The sequence below is a fragment of the Myodes glareolus genome, chromosome 19 (assembly GCF_982192425.1).
Source record: "Myodes glareolus chromosome 19, mMyoGla1.1, whole genome shotgun sequence".
Taxonomy (NCBI): Eukaryota; Metazoa; Chordata; class Mammalia; order Rodentia; family Cricetidae; genus Myodes; species Myodes glareolus.
In genome coordinates, this window is record NC_142044.1 from 12,983,723 (window position 1) to 13,010,401 (window position 26,679).

The 26,679-nt window shown below is 34.8% G+C and overlaps 1 protein-coding gene across 1 annotated transcript in view; it reads right to left on the reverse strand.

The window, feature by feature from the left end:
• Nucleotides 1–26,679, reverse strand: part of Csmd3 (CUB and Sushi multiple domains 3) — a 1,053,984-nt gene that overhangs the window by 746,563 nt on the left and 280,742 nt on the right. Inside the window, exon 5 of the mRNA XM_087898772.1 lies at nt 17,618–17,825. Coding sequence (XP_087754898.1) covers nt 17,618–17,825 — 208 coding nt within the window. The remainder of the gene's footprint in view (nt 1–17,617; nt 17,826–26,679) is intronic.

Sequence of the window (26,679 nt, forward strand, 5' to 3'; positions counted from 1 at the left end):
AGATGGTAGGTAGGGGATGTGAAGCAGAAATAATCTACGGCATTTTTGTTTTATGTGTTTTCAGAGACAGTCCTCTCAAAATTCAAATTCAATATCCAATAATATATACAAATTACATTGGCCAGAAACTTCATCAAAATGTTAAACTGTTAATATTTATTAAATATGCTATGCTTTCATATTTATTATTCTGTTAGAAAGAAAAAAAACAATAAGATTGGAATCACCAATGAATTAATTGAGTAATGGATAAAGAACACATGGGAGCTATGAATGTGGATCGATGGGTTAAAGGGTTTTCTGTGAGGATATAAGCACCACAGATAAGATGTTGAATGAAGCAGTACCCTTCTGTAAATTCCAAAAACCAACTGGGAATCAAGAATAGGCAATGATAAATTGCTGTCTAAAAAAAAGGTGGCAGCAATAACCAACCTCTGATTTCTACATTAAAACCTCCAATATACAAAGATAAGTGGTGAAGAAAAATTAAGTCTATCTGAGGAGATGTTGACAGGCAATTGCTGTGGGAGAAGCCTTGAGGAGTCATCTTTCTTCAGTACGGAAGCCACCGGGAAAAAAACTCAAGCCCCATTGAGTAAAAGGAAGGAAAAAGTTTCCTAAGTAAATTGGAGGGATAAGAGAGGGAGGTGAATGGAGGTGAATACAACCAAAGGATATACATGTCTGAATTTGTCAATCAATGACTATAATAAATAATTTTTATGACAAATGAAGAAGATCTCAGATATCATATTAAACGGAGAAGTGTGGAAGGACAGGGCTCTGTTCAAGTCGTCAAAGAAAGATTGCTTCAATGTGCAAATATATGGCCAGTTTGCAAGCGTATTTCCTTTTTAATAATATTTGTTTAATTCTTTTAATCCACCTGGTTACAGGAGCTGTTGGTAAATAAAATTGGGTAATGATTTTATTTATGGCCCTGAATAGAAGCATCCTATTCTTTTGGGATTATAATTACAACATTTTTCCTCTTGCTATAGGCTTACTGGAGAAGTCTGTTCTCTTATGTAGTTGCTTACAAATCCTCACTGTTAGCTTTCTGCTTTTCTGAGTTCTAGTCAAAAAGCACACATTTCAGGTTAACTGTTTCAGGTTCCTGCCTCCCCCCAAAATTGTCTCCACATTTTTGTCCCAAGTGTCCTTTTGCCCCATCTTTCTCACGGTTTATTTTCACTCTTTCAGCCTCCTTTCTTGTTCTTTAAGGCTTTTTCCACATTTACAGAACATATACATACATATATGCAAATCAATATAAATATAGACCTGTATAAATACAAAAGTACACACACACACACAGAGACACGCACCATAGCTAGAGTTCACACATGAGGGAATAATTGTAGGTATGGTCTTTCTGTCTTTGGATCTACATACTTTTCCTATAAATTTCAATTTCTTTATTTGATAAAATTATATATATATATATATGTGTGTGTGTGTGTGTGTATACATGCAATATATATGTGTGTGTGTTTGTGTGTGTATGTATCTATATACATGCATGCATATAGATAGATAGAATTATAGTGTATTATCATTATCCATCCATCTGTTAATGGGCATCTGGGTTGGCAACTTCACTCTTGATTTCATGATTTTCATACTTTTACCTATCTCGTGTCTCCTGGTATCTGACGACATATCCAGTCCTCTTGAGTGTTTTTCTTCTCAAGTTTCATTACATTTGTATGCTAACATTTTTTTCAGTCTGCTTTCAAACACTTTTGTTTCCGAGACTAGAAGATCCCTCAAGCTGGATTGATGGCTCAGCAGGAAGAAGCACCTGTTGCTTTATGAGAGGACGTGGATTTGGTTACAGCACCCACGTATGTATACAGCTACCTAAAACTCCAGTTCTGGGAGATCTGATGACCTCTTCTGACTTCTAAGAGCAACAGGCATGTATATAATGTATACACATACATGCAGTCAAATATTTCTACTTGTAAAATAAATTTTAAAAAATTAAGACACTAAGACCCTCAAAAAGGAACCAAATTCCCTCCATAAAAGGGGTTAAATTGTTGCAGACAGTGCATCTGCTGTCTTCCTTTTGTCTTCTCCGAGGAGCAGTTCTACATGTTCTCCTCCCACTGTTTCCATCATCTTTCTAAATGTTGTGACTGTACGTGACAGTGTCTGACATGTAGGAGATACATGTAAAAGTGTGACTCATTCTTTATGATATTGTTGATTGGCATTTTATTTTGCATTCTTCAAAATATAGCTTAAAGATGTATACAGATTGAGAGGCTCAGAGAGAGAGAGAGAGAGAGAGAGAGAGAGAGAGAAAGAGAGAGAGAGATTTCCTTGGACCTGTCATCGCTTGTCTCTGTTCATACATGAACCAACACTTTATCCTCACCGATACTTTCTCTGAAATTGCAATGCATTATTAATTCCACCTTCTTAAGCAGGTTGCCTGTAATTATAATTGTCTTACTAAAAAAGAAAATGCAACAGCTGCACCTACTCTGAAAATGGATCCTTGGAGAATGTAATTAAGTTATTTCAATTTGGAAACTGAATATTATCAAGAGCTATGGGTTGTATAACCTTAAGGCAGACCTTTCTGCCAGATTTTCAATAGTATGTCATTTGAAGAAACCTAGATAACTAGAAAATTAGAATGTAAATTTTTTGCATTCTCCAATCAGAACCTGACTAAATAGGATTATGTTACATAATCTTACATACTACTGTTAGAACATTTTGTAGACAGCGCCGCTAAGGAAGCTGAAGCCATATGTTTACTACCGATGTGATACTCCATCTAGCTTTATTTACTTTGTTCTGTGATCATGGATTTTCCACTGTAACTTTCAAAAAAATACTGAGTAACTGTTTCCTAAGTCACATTAATTTAAAAAGAAAGCACTTATTAACGTGTTGTCGCTACATAAGTTTATTTATAATAATGTAAAACTATTTCCTATAAATCATGCTTGCACATGCATGAACAGAATTACCCTGTTATTCAGATTATGTCTAGGGGAGCTAAATTTTAAATATTGCTTATTATTATGTTTATATACTTTAGAAGCATGTTAAAACTGGCTTTTAAAATTTATTATTGCTTGTTTATTATATTTTGTGGATAGCAGCCTATATTTTTCTTATTAAAAACGAAGGAAAAGAAGTTTTGTGTGGGTGGGATAGATCAAACTAGTTAGTAGGACAAGATAGACATTTCCTAAGCAGTTAGTGCATGCATGCACAGAAGTTAGCAAAAATCTAATCCACTCTCTTAGAAAGCAAAAAGACAAACATTTTCACTGTCATAGTTACTATTTGGGAACTTTCTGTAAGTCATAGAAAAGTTGCCCTCTTCAGAAAATGAGCCTTTAAGCTCTGAAAGGTAACCTAGTGTACAATTATTTACATGAACACACTTCCTAAGAATCATTATCAACAAATAATTTACTTATAAATGAAGTACCCTGATGTCTGTTGCTACTCATTTTGAAGATAAATGAAATCAATTCGAGACTGAAAAATAATTTAATTATGATTTACCTGGATGAAATCATTGCATACCATATGATACCAATAGGCAGATATGCTAACAAAATGGGGAATAAACAGGAGGTCTTAACCCAAGACAACAACAGGCTACTAAAAAATGCTTAGATCCAAAGAAACAGTTTCCCCCAGGGCAGATCATACCAACTGAATATCCGTGAAAGCATACATTCAAGTAACAGTTAGGATTACATATGTAATTTTTTAAAAAAGGAGGCATAGATTTACAGAATAGCAATGGGCGTGGGAAGTTCATAGGAGTGTTAGAAGGAGGAAAGGAGAAGGTGAAGTGATGTAATTATAATATCAAAAAATCGTGTAAATGTATTCTAAAATGAGCTGAACAAAGACAACAGGAGACAGGCTCAAGTGGAAGGGGAAATTATAAAGCTTCAGATCTACAGGCACCTAAGAAAGCTGACAGTGGGAAACGGTCTTCCTCAGGGAAAATACATCAACTGCTTATCTGATAACAAATGGTCAGTGCTGAAAACAAGCATACAAGTAAGACTCTACAGGCTAAGCAGGTTGTATTTAGAAATGTCTATGTATATACATATACATAAGTTAACATAAATACAGTAAAAATGAGGCAATGTATTTGATGACATCAGAAAATATTAGAAGACTTGGAATCAGGAGAGGAAAATGAAAAACATTGCAATCACAATATAATAAAAATATTAAAACAAAAGAAGAAATTAAAACCATAAATATATCCAATTCATGTGGATAGAATTGCCAAAATTTTGTCATTCTATATTAATGGAAGAATAGCTGTATTAAGGTAATACAGCTTTTGAGAGAGCAATATAGGTGATAAAGTATAAAAAAAATCATAATTTGGTTTATAAACCACAGTTAAAGTCACTAACTAGATTTCCTGGATCTTAGACAGACAATTATATACAATCAGTTAAATTCTTAGAAGGAAGGAAGCCACTTTGCTTGCCTACTCTCATGTGACCCAGAGAAGTATTGAAGGCCCTAGAGAACCAAAGAATATAGATATAAGTTGCTAAGTGTAAAATATAAAGTATTTTCACTGTTACATCGGGAATAAGATGATAGAACACAATCATAAATAACACTTAAAAATGAATCAATGGTGGAACATTAAGAGCTGTAATTACAGTCAATGACTGGAAATGTAAGGTAAAGAAGTTAAAATACAAAAGTAAAACAAGAATGGAATATAGGAGAAGTGGTGCTGCTGTGATTTCAAAAAAAATAAAGATCTGTTCAAGAAAAAGCATGTAAAGAACTCACATGGAGGGTCATTTTTAATTAAGGAAAAGGGAATGTAAAAAGAGGAACTAGGAGAAGTGAGACTGGCCTCTGGAGACAGGAGCAGCAAAGAGAAGAGAGAGGCGCACACACACACACACACAGAGAGAGAGAGAGAGAGAGAGAGAGAGAGAGAGAGAGAGAGAGACAGAGAGAGAGAGAGAGAGAGAGAGAGAGAGAGAGAGACAGAGACAGAGAGAGAGAGAGAGAGACAGAGAGAGACAGAGAGAGAGAGAGAAGAGGTGGGCCAGGCCCCTTTAAAGAAACAGTGATCGTGCACAGGAGGTGCTCTTACTGGCCACAGCTGAGGACATAGCCTGTCAGAACCCCAAGGGCAGGCCAGGACAGATGCTTGAATACTAACAGGCAAGGTAAACAAAGCACATGCTGCTCAATCCTGAGAATATAAATTCAATCCCTGGCATGATCTAAAAGCGAGGCACAACAACGTGCATCTTTAGCCCCAATACTGAGAAGATAGAGAGAGCTAAAGACAAAGACACCCAATGTCAACTCTTTTCTCTACTCGGGGGTAGACACAAATCTGTGCCCCCCAGAAGACACAAACACACACATTCTCTCTTATCCCTGCCTCCCCACTGCAGAAATGCAAGAAGAGGCAAAACTGCATTGACTTCTCTAATTAATTAAAATAATCAATAACAGAAATCAGAATATATTAGCATTTTTAATATTCAATCTGTTTAATTGGTGCAATAAGAAAAAAATTATATTTTCAACACAATGTTGTATCTTTAACTTCTGAAGTACTGGGTTGAGATTTCTACACTGATATTGCTATCACAATACTATCCAGAAGTAAAACAGAGACTGTGAAGTCACCAACAACAATTAAAATAAGTTGAGAACATTTTATTCACTCAGGCATGATCAGAGATAGGAAGACATTCCCAACAAATGTTGGCTGATTCCCTATTCTGCACTCAGTACCCGTGTAGAATCCTTCCTAAAAACCACTTAGTCTGTGCCCTATGTATTACCCAAAAATAGCATGTCTCTTCACACTTATATAATTGTAGCCCCCCACAGTTGCACTGTTGATCACCTGCAAATATCTCATGGTGCCTGTGTGGTATGCTGTAATTTGTCCTATTAAGAGAAACTAAAGGAAAATGGTCCCCTTTCGCAGCAATCCTTCCACATCCACCACCATGTTTGTAGATTCTTCTTAGTAAATAACTTTAGCTTTCCTTATGAATCATGAAACATTTTCTGTGCCCTAACAGTTCTATTGCAAGTGAAAGTTCAAATTACTTTTCACTAAAATACATGAGCATAAAACTTAAATAGTATCATAACTTTCTCATCATTAGTCATTTTGCTTTTAGATAAGTCTGAGGGATTTAATAGCTTCACTTGCAGTTGAGCCTTGAGTGCCCATGTTAGCATAAGATGAAGGTGGAAATCTTCATTATAAAGTCCATTTTCCTATGTGGGGAGAGCTAATTTGAAAATATCATGAGTTAGTTAAAAGCTCTGCATCATTTTCTTATTCTTTCCAGAGAGTAACAGCTAAGTAGAGTGCTCCTAAAAATCCCATCTACATGTAAATGCTTTGGAAAGAGGCACTCACAGTTAACCTTCAGAAACACACTTCTGCCTGGGGTAGACCTAGACAAGGCTCTTCAAAGAGTAAGGTGACATAGCTACCAACAAGTTTATTTTTGATAGTTTCTGGAACATCTAAGAATGGTAGAGTGATTTATTTGTGAGAGCTATTTTGTGTGACAGACAGAATGATTTAAGACTAAAAGGAAAATTCTACTTTGGGCATGTATCACTGTTTTGACATTTTAGCAGCTTAGTATCTTTGTGTTTTTTAAATATACACTTCAATACAATTTGTGCAATTAACGTTTTGTTGAATAATTATTCTGGATTCCTAAATATGCCTCAAATTTAATAACAGTGAATGACTGTTTTCCATGGTTTCATCTACCTGTCATCAACTCATTTTGAATAGATGACATGGAAAATTAAAAAAAAAAACAAGCATTCGAAAGTTTGTGTTAAATACAATATTATATTAAATTTATCTGTAGATATAATTAATCTCTCATCATTCCATTATTCCAGTCCAAATTTGTTAGTTTTTTCATACATGATCACCCATAGTATCCACAGGACTCAATTCCCAATCTTTTCCCAAAATACATATTCCCAAATTGGCGGAAACTCAAGTAATTTACATAGAAAATAATTAAATAATCTGGAATGATCGATCTTACATGCAATGCCACAGCACTTGCATATCAACTGTCCGTATCCCTCACAGGTTTCCTAAGTTACTTAGAATGTGTAACAAATGCTGTGTTGAATAATGATTATTATTTTATTGATTGAGTAATTATAAGAAGCAGAAGTCAGTATGTTTGCAGAAAGACATTGTTGTTGCTATTTTCAAATATATCGGTCTGACTTTGATGCTCATTTTTATGTATAATCCACTGATAGGGTCAGCAACAAATGACCTAATATTAGTATATGCAGCACTCAGTGTTTTGTGCTTTCAGACATCTGTTGGGGTTATTAGAACACATTGTGGGAAATACTTTCATAGTGTTGAACGTGTGTCTGTGGTACTGAAAGTAATTTGGCAATTCTCAAATGAGCATGATACAAAGCTTTAAAGTACATAATACCTTTATACTGTGCAAGCTTGGGGACCTGAGTTCAATTCCGGTACCTACATCAAAGACTAGATGTATCAATGTGGACCTGCTACATTAGTGCTGGGGAGAAAAGGAAGTATAGGTGGGGCGGCCATGCAAGAAGTAGAGGCAGGGCAATGAGAAGAGGAGATTTCTGGGAAGAGGAGTCTGCAGCCTGCCTCCATGACCCAGTCACAGAGAAAGCAAGATGTGACTGCCTTGCCGAAAAAGATACCAAGTCACGTGGCTAACTCAGACAAAAATAATGGGCTAATATAAGTTATAAGAATTAGTAAATAAGAAGCCTGAGCTAATGGGTCAATTGATTTATAACTAAAGTAGACTTCTTTGTGATTATTTGGGACTTAACAGCTACAGGACAGGGTGAGACAGAAAACCTCGGTCCACAAGGGGGAGAGGAATTCTACCTTCCATGTATTCTACTCTGCAGTTCTTTGTCCTTTCTGAAAGATAAAACTGAGAAGTAGGGTTTTATCATGCTCCTTAACCTCTTAAAGCCTCTCATTTCATTCAAAACCTATTAAATTCATATGAAAAGTTGCATGCATGCCAAAAAAGAGTTTCGTGAGTCTTTCATAGCCTTTCCTTTCTCTGGCCTTCTGAATGTCTACCCTGTAAACGAAGTAGCTCAATCTTGTAACATAATCTTGGCAATGAAGGAAGGCTGTCTACAAATGCAAGTGATGTGAGATTCCCCTCTGTATGGTATGAATATGTTTTGTTACCATTGGTCAATAAAGAAGCTGCGTTGGTCAATGGCTTAGCCGAGTAAAGTCAGGTAGGAAATCTGAACAGAGATATATAGTGAGAATAGGCAGAGTAAGATGACAGCCATCTTTCAAGAGATTAAGGCATGTAGAAAATGAGGTAATGCCATGACTACATAGAAATACACAGATTAATAAAAATGAGTTAATTTAAGATGTCAGAGTTAGCTAGAAATATGCCTGATCCATTGGCCAGACAGTGTTGTAATTAATATAGTTACTGTGTGATAATTCAGGTCTGAGTGGCCAGGAAAAGAAAGTGCTATCTCTGTTTACATGCAACAATAACACAAATGCATCTTGAGTGTTTGATACTGAGGGTCCTGTATAAAATTCTTGTAAATCCTCTTTAGAATTTTTTATTGTAAAACAAAGGTGTACCTTTTCTTAGCCTATTGTATTAGCTTCCATGCATATGATTAATATTCTTGTCTTTTTCATCTAATCAAGACTAACAAGTGCTCCTTTAATCAAATATTCACAATAAAATATCAGGATACAACAGACATTCACCTTGTTTCAGTGTTGTGAGACAACAAACCACTTATTAATTCCACAATTGAACCTAACTTGCTTAATATATAAAGAGTACATGTTTCTAAGAATTATGTATAACTTAAGGTTCTAGTTGTAAGGTTTTGTTACTTTCCTGAAAATATATGCATAGAGACAACCAAGAAAGAGAGCAAATGAATGCTAATGAAGCTGACAAGTTTTGAGAATAGCAAAGAATAAATAGAAGAGGAGCAAACCCTAAAATAGTGAATAAATACAAGAGCAGAGCTGAAGAAAATAACTGAGGAGACCTCAAAATGTATAGAAACACTGAAATGTATAGAAAAAACAACTATGAAAATCAAAAAAGATACAGTCAGAAAATAATGAGAGAGGGTTGAGCAAAGGGCTTCATTGTTTCAGGGATCAAGATCAAATGTTGCAGATAATTCAGATAAGTATTAACTTAGGAACTGAAACATTGGTGGTCATTTTGTAAAATGCATTACAAAGAAATAAAGGGAAGCAACTAAGATACATCTATTTGAAGATCGATCATTCTGATGGCAAAAACTGGTGGTGTTGAGAAAAGTCAGAAAATCAGATGCATGATCAGAGTAGGTGAGAAAACAATGGGTTGGATGTGTAGCTGGAAGCAAGGGCTGGAGATGATAATCAGTCTTGATTGGGAATCTATGAGTAAATTTATTAGCATATATTTGAATCTTAAGCATCATTTTAACTAAAAATATAAATACAAATGTGTGACAAAATGCATTTTAATTGAAATACGTTACTTACATTATTTCATTCTTAATCTGAATGAGGTTTATTTATATATTTTCTTTGGTATAAAACCTAAATGCTCCTTTTTTCCATAATACTCTGTTCTTGACAATTAAAATACACTCTTAACTCTGAAAGGCATTTAGGTTTGTAAAAACTTCTAAACTTGTATTCCTATTTTAAACTCCTTGTTGGAATTCAGTCACCCATTCACAAAGCTGAGGAGTATTCTCATGGATATCTGGCTTTGATTACAATTCAGTCGACATGTTAAACTCGACTCCCCTTTGCCCCACAAGCTCAATGTGTTAATAAGCTTTGTAACTTTCTTTTATCAATTACAGCCATATAGCCAAAGAGCATCATTATATAGAATCCTTCACTGTGAGCTGTAATACTAAGTTGAATGACCTTCATTTGCACTTTTTCCTACCTCACTTCCTTGTTACTGTAATTGCTGTGATGCTCTATGTCATTTCAAACATACTTTCAGAGTGCACATTTCTATTGATAATGACATAGACGTTTTGATAATGATTGTATGGAATCAGCAGACCATTTGTTTGTGCAATCAATTTATTTTTATTATAGTTTTTATTATTTAAAATAATTTCTTAATTTAAATATGTTTTAATTTTATTCTTCCCTTTCCACAGGCCCGCCACGATCCTCTACTTGTCTTTAATCATCCATCCATGTTTAAGTTATTTTTCAAATACAAACAAGAACCAAGTAAAACAAAACAAGCTCTGAGATTACATATTACACCTGTCAAAATGGCTAAGATCAAAAACACTAATGATAGCTTATACTGGAGAGGATGTGGAGTAAGGGGAACGCTCATGTATTGCTGATGGGAATGCAAGCTGGTACAACAACTTTGAAAATCAGTATGACAGTTTCTCAGAAAATAGAGAATCAACCTACGTCAGGATCCAGCAATACCACTTTTGGGAATATACACAAAAGATGCTCAATCATACTACAAAAGCATTTGTTCATCTATGTTCATAGCAGCATTATTTGTAATAGCCAGAACCTGGAAACAACCTAGATGATCCTCAACTAAAGAATGGATAAAGAAAGAGTGGCACATTTACACATTTGAGTACTACTTGTGGTTAAAAAAAATGACATTTTGAATTTTGCATGCAAATGGATGGAATTAGAAAACACTATCCTGAATGAACCCCCCCAAATGAATTTGGTATGTATTCATTCATAAGTAGATACTAGATATAACCAAAGGACATTGAGCCTATAGTTCATGATCTTAGAGAAGCTAAGTAATGCTGTGAACCCAAAGAAAAAAAATATAGACCCACCTAGAAATTGGAAACAGAAAAGATCTCCTGACAAAATTGGGAGCATGGGGGCAGGAGATAGAAGGAAGGGAAGAAAGGGAATAGAAGAGGAGAAGGGGAGAATTGAGGAGAACTTGAGGGAATGGAATAGTTGCAATGGAGGAAGGAGAGATATGAGAGCAAGGAAAGAGATATCTTGATTGAGGGAACCATTATGGCATTAGCAAGAAGTCTGCCTCTAAAAGAATGCCAGAAATCCACAAGGATGACCCCTGTCAAGACACTAAACAATAAAGGAGAGGGTGACAGGACTGCCTTGCCCTGTAGTCAGACTGATGATTATCTTAAATATCACCATAGAAACTTCATCCAACAACAGTTGGGAACAGAGGCAGAGAGACCCACATCGGAACACTGAACTGAGCTCCAAAAGGTCCAGTTGAAGAATAGAAGGAATGAGAATATAAGCAAAGAGGTCAAGACCATGAAGGATTTATCCACTAAAACAGTTTACCTGAGCTAATGGGAGCTCACCAACTCCAAATGGACTGAGAAGTAACAAGCATAGAACCAAACTAGTCCCTCTGAATGTAGTTGATAGTCATATGGCTGGGGCAGACTGAGGGGCCACAAGTGGTGGCACTGGGATTTATCTCTACTGCATGTACTGGCTTTTTGGGACACTATTCTCTTCCAATGTATACCTTGCTCAGCCTAGATTTAGTAGAGAGGGCTTTGGACATTCCACAAAGCAAAGTGCCTTACCCTCTCCTCTCTTAGGATGGGAGGGTTGGGTTGGGAGGGTATGTGGAGGAAATGGAAGCAGGGGAGGGAGTGGGATTTTGGATTTTTTTTTTAATTTTATTAAATTATAAAAGTTTCCATTTCCGCCCCTCCTCCCACCACCCTCCCACTCCCCCCACTCCCTCTCCTCCTCCCTCTCCATCCCTAAGAGCAGTCAGGGTTTCCTGCCCAGTGGGAAGTTCAAGTTCCTCCCGCCTCCCTCCAGGTCCAGGAAGGTAAGTGTCCAGACGGACTGGATCCGTAAAATCCAGTATATGCAGAGGAAACAAGTCCCAATGCCATTGTCAATGGCTTTTCAGAAAGATTCCAGCCAGCCACATTCAGAGAATTCGGTCACATTCAGAGAATCTGGTTGGATTGCGTCCTCGTTCAGTCCCAGTCCAACTGGCCTTGGTAAACTCTCATTAGATCCGTCCCCTTGTATCAGTGGGTGATCACATCCCTCGCAGTCCTTATTTCCTTTTTCATTTTCTTCCTCCTTCTGCTCCTCATTTGGACCTTGGGGGGCTCAGTCCGGTGCTCCAATGTGGGTCTCCATCTGTATCGTGGGATTCTAACCATAATTAAAGGTCTTTGAGCCTATTATTCGTGATCCTAGAGAAGCTAAATAAGAAGGTGAACCTGATGAAAATCATGTAGCTATCTGCCTGGAGATTGGAAATAGACAAGAGTCCCAGGTAACCTCGGGTGCATGGGGGGGTGGGATGGTTGTTGGAAGGGGAGAGGGTTAGAGAGAAGGGAGTAGGGGAGGAATGGGGAAAGCTAGGTGGACTGGGATGGGGGGAGGGAGGAAGGATGGATATGAGATCAGGGAAGAATATATTTCAACTAAGGGAGTCATCTTAGGGTTTACAGGAGACTTGATTATAAATGGGATCACAGGTCCAAGGAGAGATCCCCAGATTGTTCTCTGGACAGAAGAGAGGGTGCCTGAAACGGCCTAGGCCCATAACCATACTGATGAATATTTTGATTTGGGATTTTTTTAAATGACTGAGTAATACTATGGTCTATATATGTACCACATTTTTTTATATATTCTTCGGTTGCAGGACATCTAGTTATATTTTCTATTTTCTAGCTATTATGGATACTGCAGCAATGAACATGGTTGATCAAGTGTAATTGTGGTAGGATGGAGAATTCTTTAGGTATATGCTTAAGTGTGGTATAGTGAGATCTTGATGTAATTATTCCCATGTTCCTGAGAATTCACCATCACTAATTCCCCAGTGGCTGTACAAGTTTGCATTCCCACCAGCAATGGGTGAGCATTCCTCTTACTGCACATTCTTCTGAAGAGAATCTGTCACTTATTTTAATTGATCTTCATCATTCTGAAGGCTGTAGTGTGAAATCTCAAAACAGTTTTGATTTGTATTTCCCTAATAGTTAAGGATATTGAACATTGCTTTAAGTATTTTTCAGTCAAATGAGTTTTCTCTATTGGGAATTCTCTGTGTAGCTATGGATGCAATTTATTAATTGTATTTGTCTTCTTAAAATATATTTTCTTGAGTTATTTATGTATTTTGATTATTAATTGTCTATTAAATGTACAGTTGCTAAAAATATTTTTCTGTACTGTAGGCTGCCTTTTCACTTAAATGACGAAGCTTCAGTTTCATAAAGTCCCATTGTTAATTGATCTTAGTGCCTGGGCTAACACTGTCCTGTCAGAAAGTCTTCTCTTGTGTTCAAGGCTGTTCAATACTTTTTCCTCCTATCATATCACAATTTTTGTGAAGGGTTTTGAGCCACATAGAGTTGAGTTTTGTATGTGTTAAAAGTATGATTATTATGATTGTTCTACATGCAGACATCCAGTTTGATGACCATCATTTTTTGAACATGCTGTTTTCTTTCCAGTGTATATTTCTGTCCTCTTCTTCAAATATCAGGTATCCATTAGTAGGCGGATATGTGTCCAGGACTTCAATATATTTCCATTAATCAACTTATATGTTCTTTTGCCAATATCATGCTGTATTTATTTCTATAGTTTTGTAGTACAACTTGAATCTGTAGATGGGTGAAACCTACAAGAGTTTTATTATTATTTTGGACTGGGTTAGTTATTCTATCTTTTTGTTTTATTTCTTCTGTTTTGTTTTTTAATGTTCTCATATGAATCTGTGGATTATCCTATCAAAATCAGGAAAGAATTTTGTTGGAACTTTTAAGGATGCAGTATTGAATTTGTAGATTAATTTTGGTGGGATAGACATTTTATATGTCAATCCTACCAATCCTTGAGCAAGGGAGACCTTTACATCTTCTGATATATTTTCCAATGACAAAAAGCCTTTCACTTTCCTGATTAGAGATGCCCCAAGATATTTAATATTATTTGTGACTATTTTAAAAGATATTGTTTCCCTTATATCTTTCTCAGACTATTTATGATTTGTATACAGGAAGGCTATTGAATTTTGTGAGACAAGTTTTTATCCAGATAATTTACTAAAAGTGTGTATCAGTTGTATGAGTTTCCATGTGGAAATGTGGGGGTCTCTTATATATACTATCATATCATCTACAAATAAAGAGGTGGTATAACCATTCTCAATTTGCTAATTTTATCTTATGCGTCATATGATATAACTCTGCTTCTTTTGGTGCTTCCAGCTTCTTTCTGTGATTTTTAGACAGGGTTTTCTTTCTTTGATATTTAATGAATTATATTGATAGATGCTGAATCTACTTTATGAACTTTATTCCTAGATGTTTTCTGAAATATTATGAATGTAGTTATTCTATTGATTTATTTCTTTGTATATCCCATATAAACATATCTTCTGATTTTTATATAGTTTAACACATTGCTGAAAGTTTCTATGAGTTTTATTAATTTTCTTTTTCATCTTTATGGTCTCTTAAGTTTGTTTATATGTTGACCAGCTACTTCTGTGGCCATTTGGTTTTGTCTCATAAATGAGAGCAGAAACTTCATGGAATTTCACTACTTTGGGCTTTGCTCATAAGGAGATGTGACTTCTTTGACAAAGCAGTGGTTGTCATTAACTGTTGTGATATTTCTGTTTCTAGTTATGAGAGTGATTTGTTGCCAAGCTTTTCACTGGCAGGTCTTGTCCTCCAGTATCCAGGTATTTGATGCTGCTTATCTAGATGGCACAGAGAAAAGAGGACTGGAGAGTCTCTACCCACACTATAGTCCAGACTAGATTATAATTTATTAACTACTTTCCCATATGACAATGTTTTACACCTCTAGGTAAATGGATCATTCAGCTCAGGTCCATAAAGTTTTGGTCATAAATGTCATGTGACCTTAGTAAGTGCAACTGCCTAACATAATAAGTTGTAAGCTTTTTCTCTTATTCATGTTGATACATGTGTATTATTATTCTCCATTTACAGAATATAAGTTATACATTAACCATCCTCTTGGTTACTGCATTCCTGGAAGTGTTTTTTTTTTAAGTGGTTAGATTGTAGATATGATAATACATACTTTTGGAACAATCATTGGGTGAGAGGAAATCTAGTAGGAATCAAAACAGGACTTTGAACATAAATTTTAAAATAAAGGAAGTTATGGTTTACTCTTTGTAAACATGAAAGTTGATAGTTTACAATTCTCTGTTCTAGCCATAGCAATCAAAACAGACAATGTAATACATGCTAGAATTAAGAAAAATCCCAGAGTGTTACAGGTATGTAACAAAATACATGAAGAGGTAGTGTTCTATTCAGTGAGAACTTTGACTCCATTATTTTCTATTGAATAAGGTGAATTGTTATGTATGTGCTGAGATTTAAATCCCTGTCCTGTGGAAGAGTAGTCAGAGTGGCTAGTGCTCTTAACAACTGAGCTATCCCTCCAGCCCCACAAGGAAGTGTTTTTTACCAAGGTAAATAGGGACCCAATGATCCAGAGAATAGAAGGATTAAATTTTCTTTTTAAAGTTCAGTGAATATAAAAGAGCAATTGCTATGAGACCATTTTGAATTTCTTCTTTATGTCAAGAACATGAATGCTTTGCAAACTTCAATAGAATAGATTTTGTATGAGAACTAATACAAGTATTTAAAAAAATCTATGGTATCATTATTTGGCTTTATATGAACTAAACAGTAATTATAATATAATAGTAAATTCTGAAATAGCTTTCTTTAAATCCTCTACAAATTTAAAACATGATTAACCTATGTTTCATTGTATTCTTGCACAAAATTATTGTGATAAGGTATAAAAAACATAAATGCATCTATCAAAGTCCTGAAAGTAAAGAATGATCTATCTTTTTTGTCTATTAAATAGTAACATTTCTGAGGGAAATTACATTACAAATTATTAGAAGCCCAGTGATCTGTGAATTTTTCAAGCATGCACCTAGCGTTTTTTCTTCTTCAGGTATCAATGGAAAAAAAATCTTCCCTTTACATCCTTCCTGCTTTCTCTATGTTATATATCATTCCCTAAATTTACACCCTAACTTCTGGAGTGCACTTGTTTAGTCTTTTTTTCACAATTATCTTCTCAAACTCAGGTAATATTGCAGACCTCCAGAATTATTCTTTCTCTCCTCTTCACATCCATTGTTTCTGTTTAGGTACTTACACTGAGCTATCTTGCTTCAATTGTCTGAACATTAGTTTTACATTTCTTTTTGAAATTTCTGATTATACAGTTATACGTCATGTAGCTTCAATACAATGTTTCAATGCAATACAAACTCCTGTATTTAATGCACATCTCAAACTCCTTTGGGTCTAAATTCTAAAGCTGACTTTCTTTCTACCGTGTCCAGAGCATAAACTATCACCGTTGTATTCACCTTTTGCTTAAATTACGAGCACAAGCTTCTACCTCATTATCACCTTCCTTATCATTCTAACCATTTTCAGAATTATTTTCATGCAAATTCTAGTCATGTGGTAATTTTCTCTGCTTCTTTGTCTCTAGTGACTGTGACCCCTTGTTGGATTCCTGTAGTCACTGCTTAAGTGACAATCCTATAGCTAAGCAAGCCACACTTAGAGTAAATTTCTACACTTAAAAAAAAACAACCAATCATTCAATATTTCAGACTTGTGGATTTAACTGTTTCAGATAAATTTCCACCACTCCAAGACACGTTTTCCTTGACTTCAATGGTTCTTTCTCTTCTAGTGTTTGTCTAGATATTCACTTCTCTATTGATTCTTTCTCATTCTTTCATTCAAAAATTCATTCAAAACAGAGCATAATAATTTGCAAACAATTTAAGCAAAGACTTTATCTAAAGTATTATTATCTCCAGAAAAACATATTTTGAAAGTAAAATGTTCATTAGACCATGTCTTGAATCCTGAAGAAAAACTCCATCTTCAAACAAATTTGTCTTCAGATATAACAAGACAAGTAAATGATCTGTTAATGCAAATTAAGGCAAGTTACTGCCAGGACTATACATTTAATTTTACAGGAATGGCTACGTTTGGACTACCATAATGAAGAACATCACTATAGGTAGTAGGAGAAACAAATTTGATTTCCTTGTCATAATATCATTCTGATTATCCTTACTAATGAAGTGACATAAATAGTGATGAAAAGTTGACTGTTAAAATTCTATTGTCACTCTGGTACCTTATCCACAAAAGTATCCCTCAGTTCTGACAATTATATTTTATAGATTATCAAAAAGTTATGTGATTCTTTAAACACCCAGATCTGACAATTCCACATAGATTGGTGTTTCCCACTTTGCTTCAGACCATGACATCGATACTCTTTTTTTTTTTCCCCTGTGGTTTGTTGAGACAGGGTTTCTCTGTAGCTTTGGAGCCTGTTCTGGAACTAGTTCTTGTAGACCAGGCTGTCCTCAAACTCACAGAGATCCACCAACCTTAGCCTTCCGAGTGCTGGGATTAAAGGCGTGCACCACCACCGCCCAGCTAATACTCTTAATTCAAGTTATCCACTTACCATATTGTAGGTGGTTCAGATCCTTCTATTTCTAGGTAATCATATTTTTCTTCCATTTGGAAATCAGTAAATATAAGGGAAATTGTGTCCCCTGGTTCTGCAACAATGGTCCATGTGCAGTCTGCATTGTTATGGTACTCATTAGGAAAACCGGGGCTGGATATGATGCCACTGGATCCTCTCATTGTTCCTCCACAAGCATCTTCCGCTGTTAAAACAAATAAGAATACATTAAAATCTAATTTCTGTGACAAAGTTAACTAAGTCAATTCAGAGTTTATGCAGTAAAACAATAATTCAAATTTGACATCCCTTAAGTCTGTGAAAAATCTTTGTGTTTCATGTATAAATATAAAGCACATCTTGTTTATAAAGTTCGAAATAGACACAGACACAAATGCAAAAAGAACCTACTCTCCAGAATTAGGCCTCAGTGTAATAAAATCCAGTTTAAGTTGATGATTAAATGATGAAGTGTGTAACTGTTAATCATTTCACATTGGTTTGATTGTTGTAGAATGTCTTTGTTTTTAATGTGTTTTTATATAAAGTAAGAACATTCTTGAAAATACAATATAATAAAGTTTAGAAGTGGAGTGTTTCAAATGCTATTGGAAAATATTGGTGGGGGCACACTTGAAGTTAAATATATGGAATACAAAGAATAATTTAATTAAATGGGAATAAAAATTAACTTATACATTCTCAGGAAATATATTCTCTGTGAGTATATAATGCAATGCACATATTTTTCTAATACACATCATGTTAATACATATATGTGTATACACAGATGTACATTACAGGTAACTTTGAAGCAGAATTTAAATTTTGAGCTACATTCTGATGTGTATAAAACTTGATCCCACTCCTGGTGGTTTATGAAATGAGAGAATATTTACATGAGCATCTGTGTTAGTCTGAAATTATAAGAGAAAGAACTGATCATTTTAAAGGAATTGAAGTTAGAATATTAGCCTATGATACCACTTTTTAGGCCAATCAAGCTAATAGGTTACAAATTTACTTGTGCAATAAATTGCATTATGATTTATGCTGCTGTTTTGGCCAGCTCAGGTAACTCCTTTAGTGAAAGTCATTTGAGAAAATGTCCATTTCTATAATAATCAATTATTATTTGATATAATGGAGCACCTCAGAGCCTTAATAAATAGAGAAGGGAAATTTGTTTTATTTAATTCCATAATAGACAGGGAGTAACATGATGTTGTTAGTGGGAACAACTTGTGTGAATCAAATTGCATTAACGTCATCTGCCCCATCCTTCATTCACTTAACAGCATGATTTATAACCTCACGAAGACACGATTAACTTGCTTTACACATTCTTGTAAATGGAATGGATGTTATTCTGTCTTTATTGCATGGCATCACTAACTTTGTTATTTTTAGAGATTATTATATAATTACATAATTCTCCCTTCACATATTCCCTCCAAATCTTCTCAGCCATCCTTCTAATGAGCATGACCTAATGATCTTATCTAGTTAGTTCTTTTGTAATATTGCTGTACCTTCTTTCTTAGTAAATTGTATATGAAATAATTAAAAAAATTCATACAACAATTAAGAAAAAAGGAATCTTAAAAATTAATTTTTAAAATGAATTTTAAAAGGAACAAGGATGAAGATACAAGAAGATTTGGTGGAGGGTGGGGATGAAAATTGGGAAGAAATGTCATTATAATATAATCCCAAATACATAGAAGAAAATTTTAGAAGAGTATTCCATAGAACTAACAGTATCAATTTAAAATAAAATCATAAAATTTGTTTTAATATATTTTGCCTGTGTGCTATTACCTAAAATAAATCTTTATTTACTTTTAATCTCTGAAATGCTCATTTTGATAGAAAATTTAGTGATCTTGATATTTTTTGCATATGTTCACCCAATTCACTTAAGAAATTATAAATTCAAACTTCTCAGAAGCATACCTAAAGAAAAAGAAAACAGATTTGAAAATCAGCAAGATCCATTTTTTCTCTAACACATCTTTTCAGACACCAGTTTCAGCCTGTGCTCCACCTTGCTATTTGTTTCTTCTGGAACTGCTTATGGTAGAAGTGGGAAGCAAGAACTAGGACTGTTGGTTTCCTAAGGGAAATGGACTGGGAATTTCAGGAGATAAGTCCTCATGGCCAATTGCTGATGTTAAGTATGGAATCCAGCATCAGACTTTGTCATGGTGTATATCTCTGCAACTTTTGTTAGCTGCATCACAAGCTCCCATTAGCACTCAAATGAGTATTATTGTTTTTTTTTCCTACAACAGACATCTCGATTGTGTCTTTTAATTAGATTACTCAGACATTCACAAGTATGTATGAAAAACGGAAGCTCAGTTTGCTATCACAATAGTTACAATTAATAACCTAACTGTTTGAAACCAATTGTTTAAAGAGAAATCCTTCATATAGACAGAAATCACAACAAAATATCACACACCTTCTACTTTGGTAGTTTTATAATTAACAAGTTACACTATTTCTTCTGATATTTAAGGAAAAAAATTAAAAACACTGGAAGAACATTAAGAGTTCACTGTTTTTCTGTTTTTCAGTGCTTCTTTCAATTGTCTCAATTTTGATTAATAGATGGTGAGGACATTAAGGTAGAATTGTGTACATTTTCCGTATTCTTATAATGTGATCCATATTCATTATTCTTACAACGTGAGAAAAACTCGTATAACATGATCCATATTCATTATTCTCTTATTTTCTAGGATATATAGACTTGAGAAGCTATTAAGGCTACATATTGAAGGCAAAAGTATTATAAATAGGGTTAGATTTAAAATAGTTGCCTTCTAGATTGTAGATTCTGAAAACATGGAAGTAGAATGTCACTGTTTTTTAAATTGTAGAAAACTATCATTTAAATAGGAGTGGAGTATAATAGAGACTCTCATGTATTTGCAGCACAAAATATGTAATGAATAGGACATATAGTTACATAAATCAACCATCAGAATGTATTCTGGATTTTGAGCTGCCCATGAAATAAAGTAAAGCCAAACTCTCAAAAAAATCACACCTATTCAAAACTATGAATCTAAAAGTGCTTTGACCTTAGAGTTCTCATATCTAGAACTGTGAGACCTAAGAGTGGGAATTGATGACAGAAGTGGAGGCTGCCATGCAGTCACATTATGATGTCACACTAGCAAGAACAAAGTTTAAATCAACTTTTACCTGAGTAGCTTTCTGAGGCAGCTATGTATTGTGGTATAGTATTAGCATGCCAGGCATGCACTAGGCTTCTGTAGTGGCTTTCAGAAGTCTTTGGTTGGTGAGGAGAATAAAGAAAAAACGCGGGAAAATACAACTTATAGTGATGCTCAACTGAGGTACCAGTCATCACTTCTTCCAGAAACTGGGTTTGGGCTGGTGATAAGTATACAGACAATGGGAGAAGGATGGTTGAGGAACTGTATTGATGTCACTTTTAGTGAGTTATTCATGCTAGGAGTGACATTATTTGCTGACGTCACTGACAAAAAGTCATGTACATTCCAAATCACTGGTTCAAAACACTGAATTTGAAGGAAATCCTGTCTTTTATCTGTCAGTATCTACTATCTGAAGAGGTGAATCTTTGAAGTATAATACATTATGAAGGATAATGTCTGAATAAGGGGAAGAATGTCCTTCAAATAGTCATGGGGGACCATTCATATCTTCCAGCTGATGAAGATATAGGATGAAGATTCAGACTATGATTTCCTGCTTGTATTTTACATCTACTATCAAAAAATCATATGACAAAGGCATTAAAAGAAGAGGAGACTAAAATGTAATCTTTAAAAAAAAAACTGTTCTTAAAGAAACCATAAGGGAGTCATGCTGGCAATGCCTCAGGAAGAAAGACAGCTAAAGATAAAGCATCTATATTAAAGAATAAATATCAAGAGTAGAATGTTGGTAGAAATATGGAAGACAAAGGTCACTTCAATGACATCTCAGGGGATGAAAGGAATAGTATTAGAACAGAGTCACAAAAATTGAAAAAAAAACATAGTCCTGGCCCCCCAAAAAGAAATTAATAAAAAGAGGTCTTTAGACTATTGGAAAAAAAACGAAGACCCAAACATGAGTACACATAACTGCAGCCATTTAATATTTTAAAAATATACCAAAGCATATGTTGAAAAAGAGATGGCATTTTCAAAAAGTAGTGTGGAGAAAACTGAAAATCTACATGTAGAGAAATGAAATATGACCCATATTTATTATTCTGCACAAAACCTAACCCCAAATGGGCCAAGGACCTTAAACACTGAAAACTGGAAACACTGAAACTGCTTAAGGAAAACATAGGTATCACTATAAGTAAAAATGGTGTAGAAAGTGACTTTCTGACTATAAACCCATTTGCCTAATAATTAAGCCAACAATTTCCAAGTGAGGCATAATAAAACTAACAAGTTTCTTCACCGTGAAAGAGACAATCTCTCTCGTGAGGTGGAAGCAACTATGGATCTGATAGAGGTTCAATATCCAGAATATGTAAAGAACTTTTTAATGAGCTTTACTTTTTTTCCAGATGAGCTTGGGATATTAACAGAGTTTCCAAAAGAAGAAATAAAAATGATGATATATCTCAAAAATGTTCAGCAGTCATAGCAATTAGAGAAATGAAAACCAAAACAACTTTGAAACTTTATCCTCTCCTGTTCAGTAAGACAAAATTCAACAAAATAATGAAAACAAATGCTAGCGGGTTTGGGGTGAAGTAAGAAGCCTTATTCACTGTTATTATAAACTGGCACAGACATTCTGCATATCCGTATGGAGAATATAAGAAAAGTTAAAAATAAATGTACTATTTGATATTTGCACAAAGGACTGGACACCTTACTCCACAGATACTTACTCAGCCATGTGAATTGTTACTCTATTCTCAATCGATAGAAATGGGAGCAATCTAAATGTACCTAAACCAAAAAATCAAAAATTAAAATGTGGTTCTTATACATTATAGGTACTTTTTAGGTGTAAAGAGAAATGCAATCATAATCGCTTTTGTTGTTTTTCGTTTGTTTGTTTGTTTTTCTCTGGATAGCTTTGGAGACTATCCTAGAACTCACTTTGTGATCAAGCTGGCCTAGAACTCACAGAGATCCAACTGCTGGGATTAAAGGGGTATGACATTGCCCAGTTAAAATCACATATTTTTTACAGATAGAAATATAAAATAGCATATTGTATGAGCTAACTTAGATCTATAAAGATAAACGTCATATATTCTCTTTTATCTGGGGTCTTAAATCCAAATCTTCAGATTTGAGAATATGGTATTGAGTTAATGCGAAAATCTAGAAAAGCAAAAAGGTATCATTTTACGGCAAAGTGTATAGAGGGAAGAATAACAGGGTAACAAGGGACTCTGGGATCTCCCTGGAAGGTGAAATAGAAGACATTTAATGGGTGTACTGGGGGTGAAGAGGAATGAGAACCTGAGTGATCAGGTGGGGGTTTGTTGGGAGTAAAGTAATGAAAGAGACAATTTGAAAGGGTATGAATTTTGGGTTCACGTAAAAATCTGGTGCCGAAGAAACCCCCAGGAATTAATGCAGAAGATGCCAGCTAAGACTAATGACAATAGGGACTGAACAAAAAATAAGAAACATGACTGGACAAAAGACAGATCAAGGTAATGATTATTAAGGATTTCTTCTATACTTATAGATTGGTGTGTAGCCCAACTGACATTAGAGAGACTTCATCTAGTAACTGGTATAAACAGATGCAGAGACCAACTGTCAAATGGGCAATCCTGGTTAGAAGAAGGGGAGGAATGATTGTAGGAGTCAGAGAGTTCAAAGACATCACACATGCACACATGACAAACAGACCAAAACCTAAGAACATACAAAACCACAGAATCAACTAACCCAGACTCATAGGAGCTCAGAGATTGAATCTAAAACCAGGTAGGCTACAAGGGACTGACTTATGAACTCTGCATATGTGATAGCTGTGTAGATTGGTATTCTTGTAGGATTCTTAACAATGGGAGAAAGGACTGTCTCTGACTCTTTTGCTGGGTTGTCTTGCTCAGTTTTAATACAAGGGGAGATGCTTAGTCTTATGGTAATATGACATGCCATGTTTTGTTGATATCCATGCGACTACTGCCCATTTCTGATTAGAAAAAGAAGAGGAGAAGACGTGAGGAAGTACGGAGGTGGGAGCAGGGATAGACTGGAAAGAGAGAAAGGATAAGAAACTGTGGTAAGGTTGTAAAATAAATAACTGAATAAATAAATAAATATAATAATAATCATAGTGCCATAGTTTCTTATATAAGATCATAGTATTCTCTTTGGATTTCTGATAATACCAGTGTCCTTATTATAAATTTAAACCATCTAAGTAAACATAGCTGTAGCTAAAATGACATAAACGGGAGATGGCATTAGATATACATAAGGTCTAAGCTTATTTTTACATGGATAAAAAATAAGTTTTTATAGAGTTACTATTATGATTTCAAGGTTTATTATTACTGATTCATGGGTTGATAATTATATAGAAATTGAATGGACTAATTATATCAAGTGAATTTTCAAAATGAAACACTCTAGGAATAAGGAATATCAAACAATTGGTATTTAATTTTGATGAATGATTGAAAAACCTTTCTTCTGCACATGCCAGGTCATTAAAGACCCATTCATTGCTTTATTTATTTGTGTGAAGTCCTATTAAATAGTGTAGAATTTGAAAATAATTGAAGTCAAGTGAATCTACTGATTTATTTTGTGGAAGAACTGTCTCATTGAAAGTACAAAAATAAACATCATAAAAACAGAAACCAGGCAATCCTTTTCATTATCTTTAGTGTTAGAAACTGGCTCACACCTGTTTTCAAAAAAAGAAAAAGAATTTGTTGATGAAAGCATCACACGGTTATGGGTATGTAATATATAGACATCAAGATGTAACAGAACTCAAAGCCTTCTCCTTCCTGACTAGTTTTCAAAGTTCCAGACTGTGTAATATGAAGACTGCAGGGGTGAGTAAAATGTATTAGTTATCTTAACCAGTTCTGACACCCACATTCATCAAGTTCTCTTTGCCAAGCAAAAGCAATCCACTTATACAGTGATAGCACTCCGATTATGGAAGCAACCAAATGCTCTCCAATTACGTTGAAGAGTAGCTATGCAGGAGGGGATACATGCCTGGCCTAGACACCTGGTCAGGTATCCACGCTGGGAAGATATAGGCCATAGTGGAAAACTGAATACTGCTGCTTAACTAAATAAGCAAAGCATCAAACTGCCTTCTAAATAGTAAGAATTATCCCCTTAGGTAGATATTAATGACACTGGTGATCAGAGAAACCTATTTCTAGTGAGTGGTGGTGAATGAATATCATGTGTGAACAAGATGTTAAGAATTAACACTCAGTATTCACTTATTCTCAGTATTTTGTTTATCCATGAATGTATTATTATTATATCTAACGTATTTAAAGAAATGTTGAGTTGAAGAGTTTTGGAAGTTATCATCAACTTACCTATGAACATGAATTATTTCTTACATGCTTTTCTCATGTCCACTACAGCTTGTTGACTCTTTGATTTGCAATTTTCCAGGAATAGGCACAAGTTATTTTACTTATCTCTAACCCTTTCTTCTAAAAGTGGTTAAGACACAGGCATTCAACTGTGATTTTTTTCTCATACCTTTCAAATGAACACATAGGTCTTTAAATTCACATGTATTTTAATAATATTTAATAATAGAGGCTATAAATCAGAGTCTGTTCTTAATACCAATTACTCTGTTACCAATGCAAAACAAGAAGATACATGACTCCCTTTTCTTTTTGGCTCTTGGTTGACGTGGTCATTATGTCCCTTTATGTCTCATTCTGACAAAAGGAATATCATACCAGTCTCTGTTTCTTCTCTGCTCCAATCGTATTTTACTCACCATGAAGAAGTCAAGGACATTTTAAATAGAAATTAACCTTATCCCACACTATGTCTTTTATAGCATTCTTGTGTGGCTTTCATTAAAATAGAGTCAGTATTCTTACCACCTAATATGTATGTGATTGTGTGAGTGCACATGAGTATATGCAGGTGTGTTTGTAGGTGTGTATGTGAGTTTGTGTACAAGCATACATAGGCCAGATGACCACCTTGCATGTCATTCTTCCTCAGGCACCACCCAACCAGTTTTCTAACAGAAAATTTCGTATTGAATCCTGGAGCTTGCCTACCATGTATGTTTATGCTTTGTTTTGTTTTTTCACCTTTTTAAATGTCTGTGAACCTAGAGTAGAAGTAGGTAAATAAGGAAAATGAAAGCGAGGTCCCTGAGTTGGATGTATCTGGTTCTAGACGGCATTGTGAGAAGAATCTGCAAAGTCTTGTGCAATGTTTCTAAACGGGGCAAGTAGGGGGAAAGCCAAGAGCCCTGTAAAACAGTTCAACCTGCATTTGTTTGATGGGATTCCTGCCTTAGGCCTCTCCCATTCCAAAGGAATAAAGGTGCATTTTTTTTTCTTTTTCCTGTGACCATGTCTTGTTCTTTTCCCTGTAATCCAATTATTAGTACCTGCCAAAGAACAAATTTAATGAACTTATATAAAACCAACAACAGCTCTGTTAAAATGTGTGTTCAAATTGATGTTCCCTCAAAATCAGGAAACCAGAAGAGAACCATATGTGATGTCAAGGGAGGAAGAACAAATAGTACATTGATAATATGAATCTGAAAATGGAAGATGGAAAAGGAATGGCTAACTGAATTAGGAGATGGGAGAACAGGGTAGGGGAAAGAATATGGGGAGGGACAATTAATATTAAATTCCTCTCAAAGCCACACAGGAACCTATTGTTTTAGAAATTTATATGCATGTGTGTACGCATAATATATACTTATATGAGTTTGTATATATTTTATAATATAAATATGTATATATAAATACATGTATATATAAGATATGAAATATATAAAATATATATTGAAAATATATGAAAATATATAATATATGTATATAAAAATATGTGTGCACA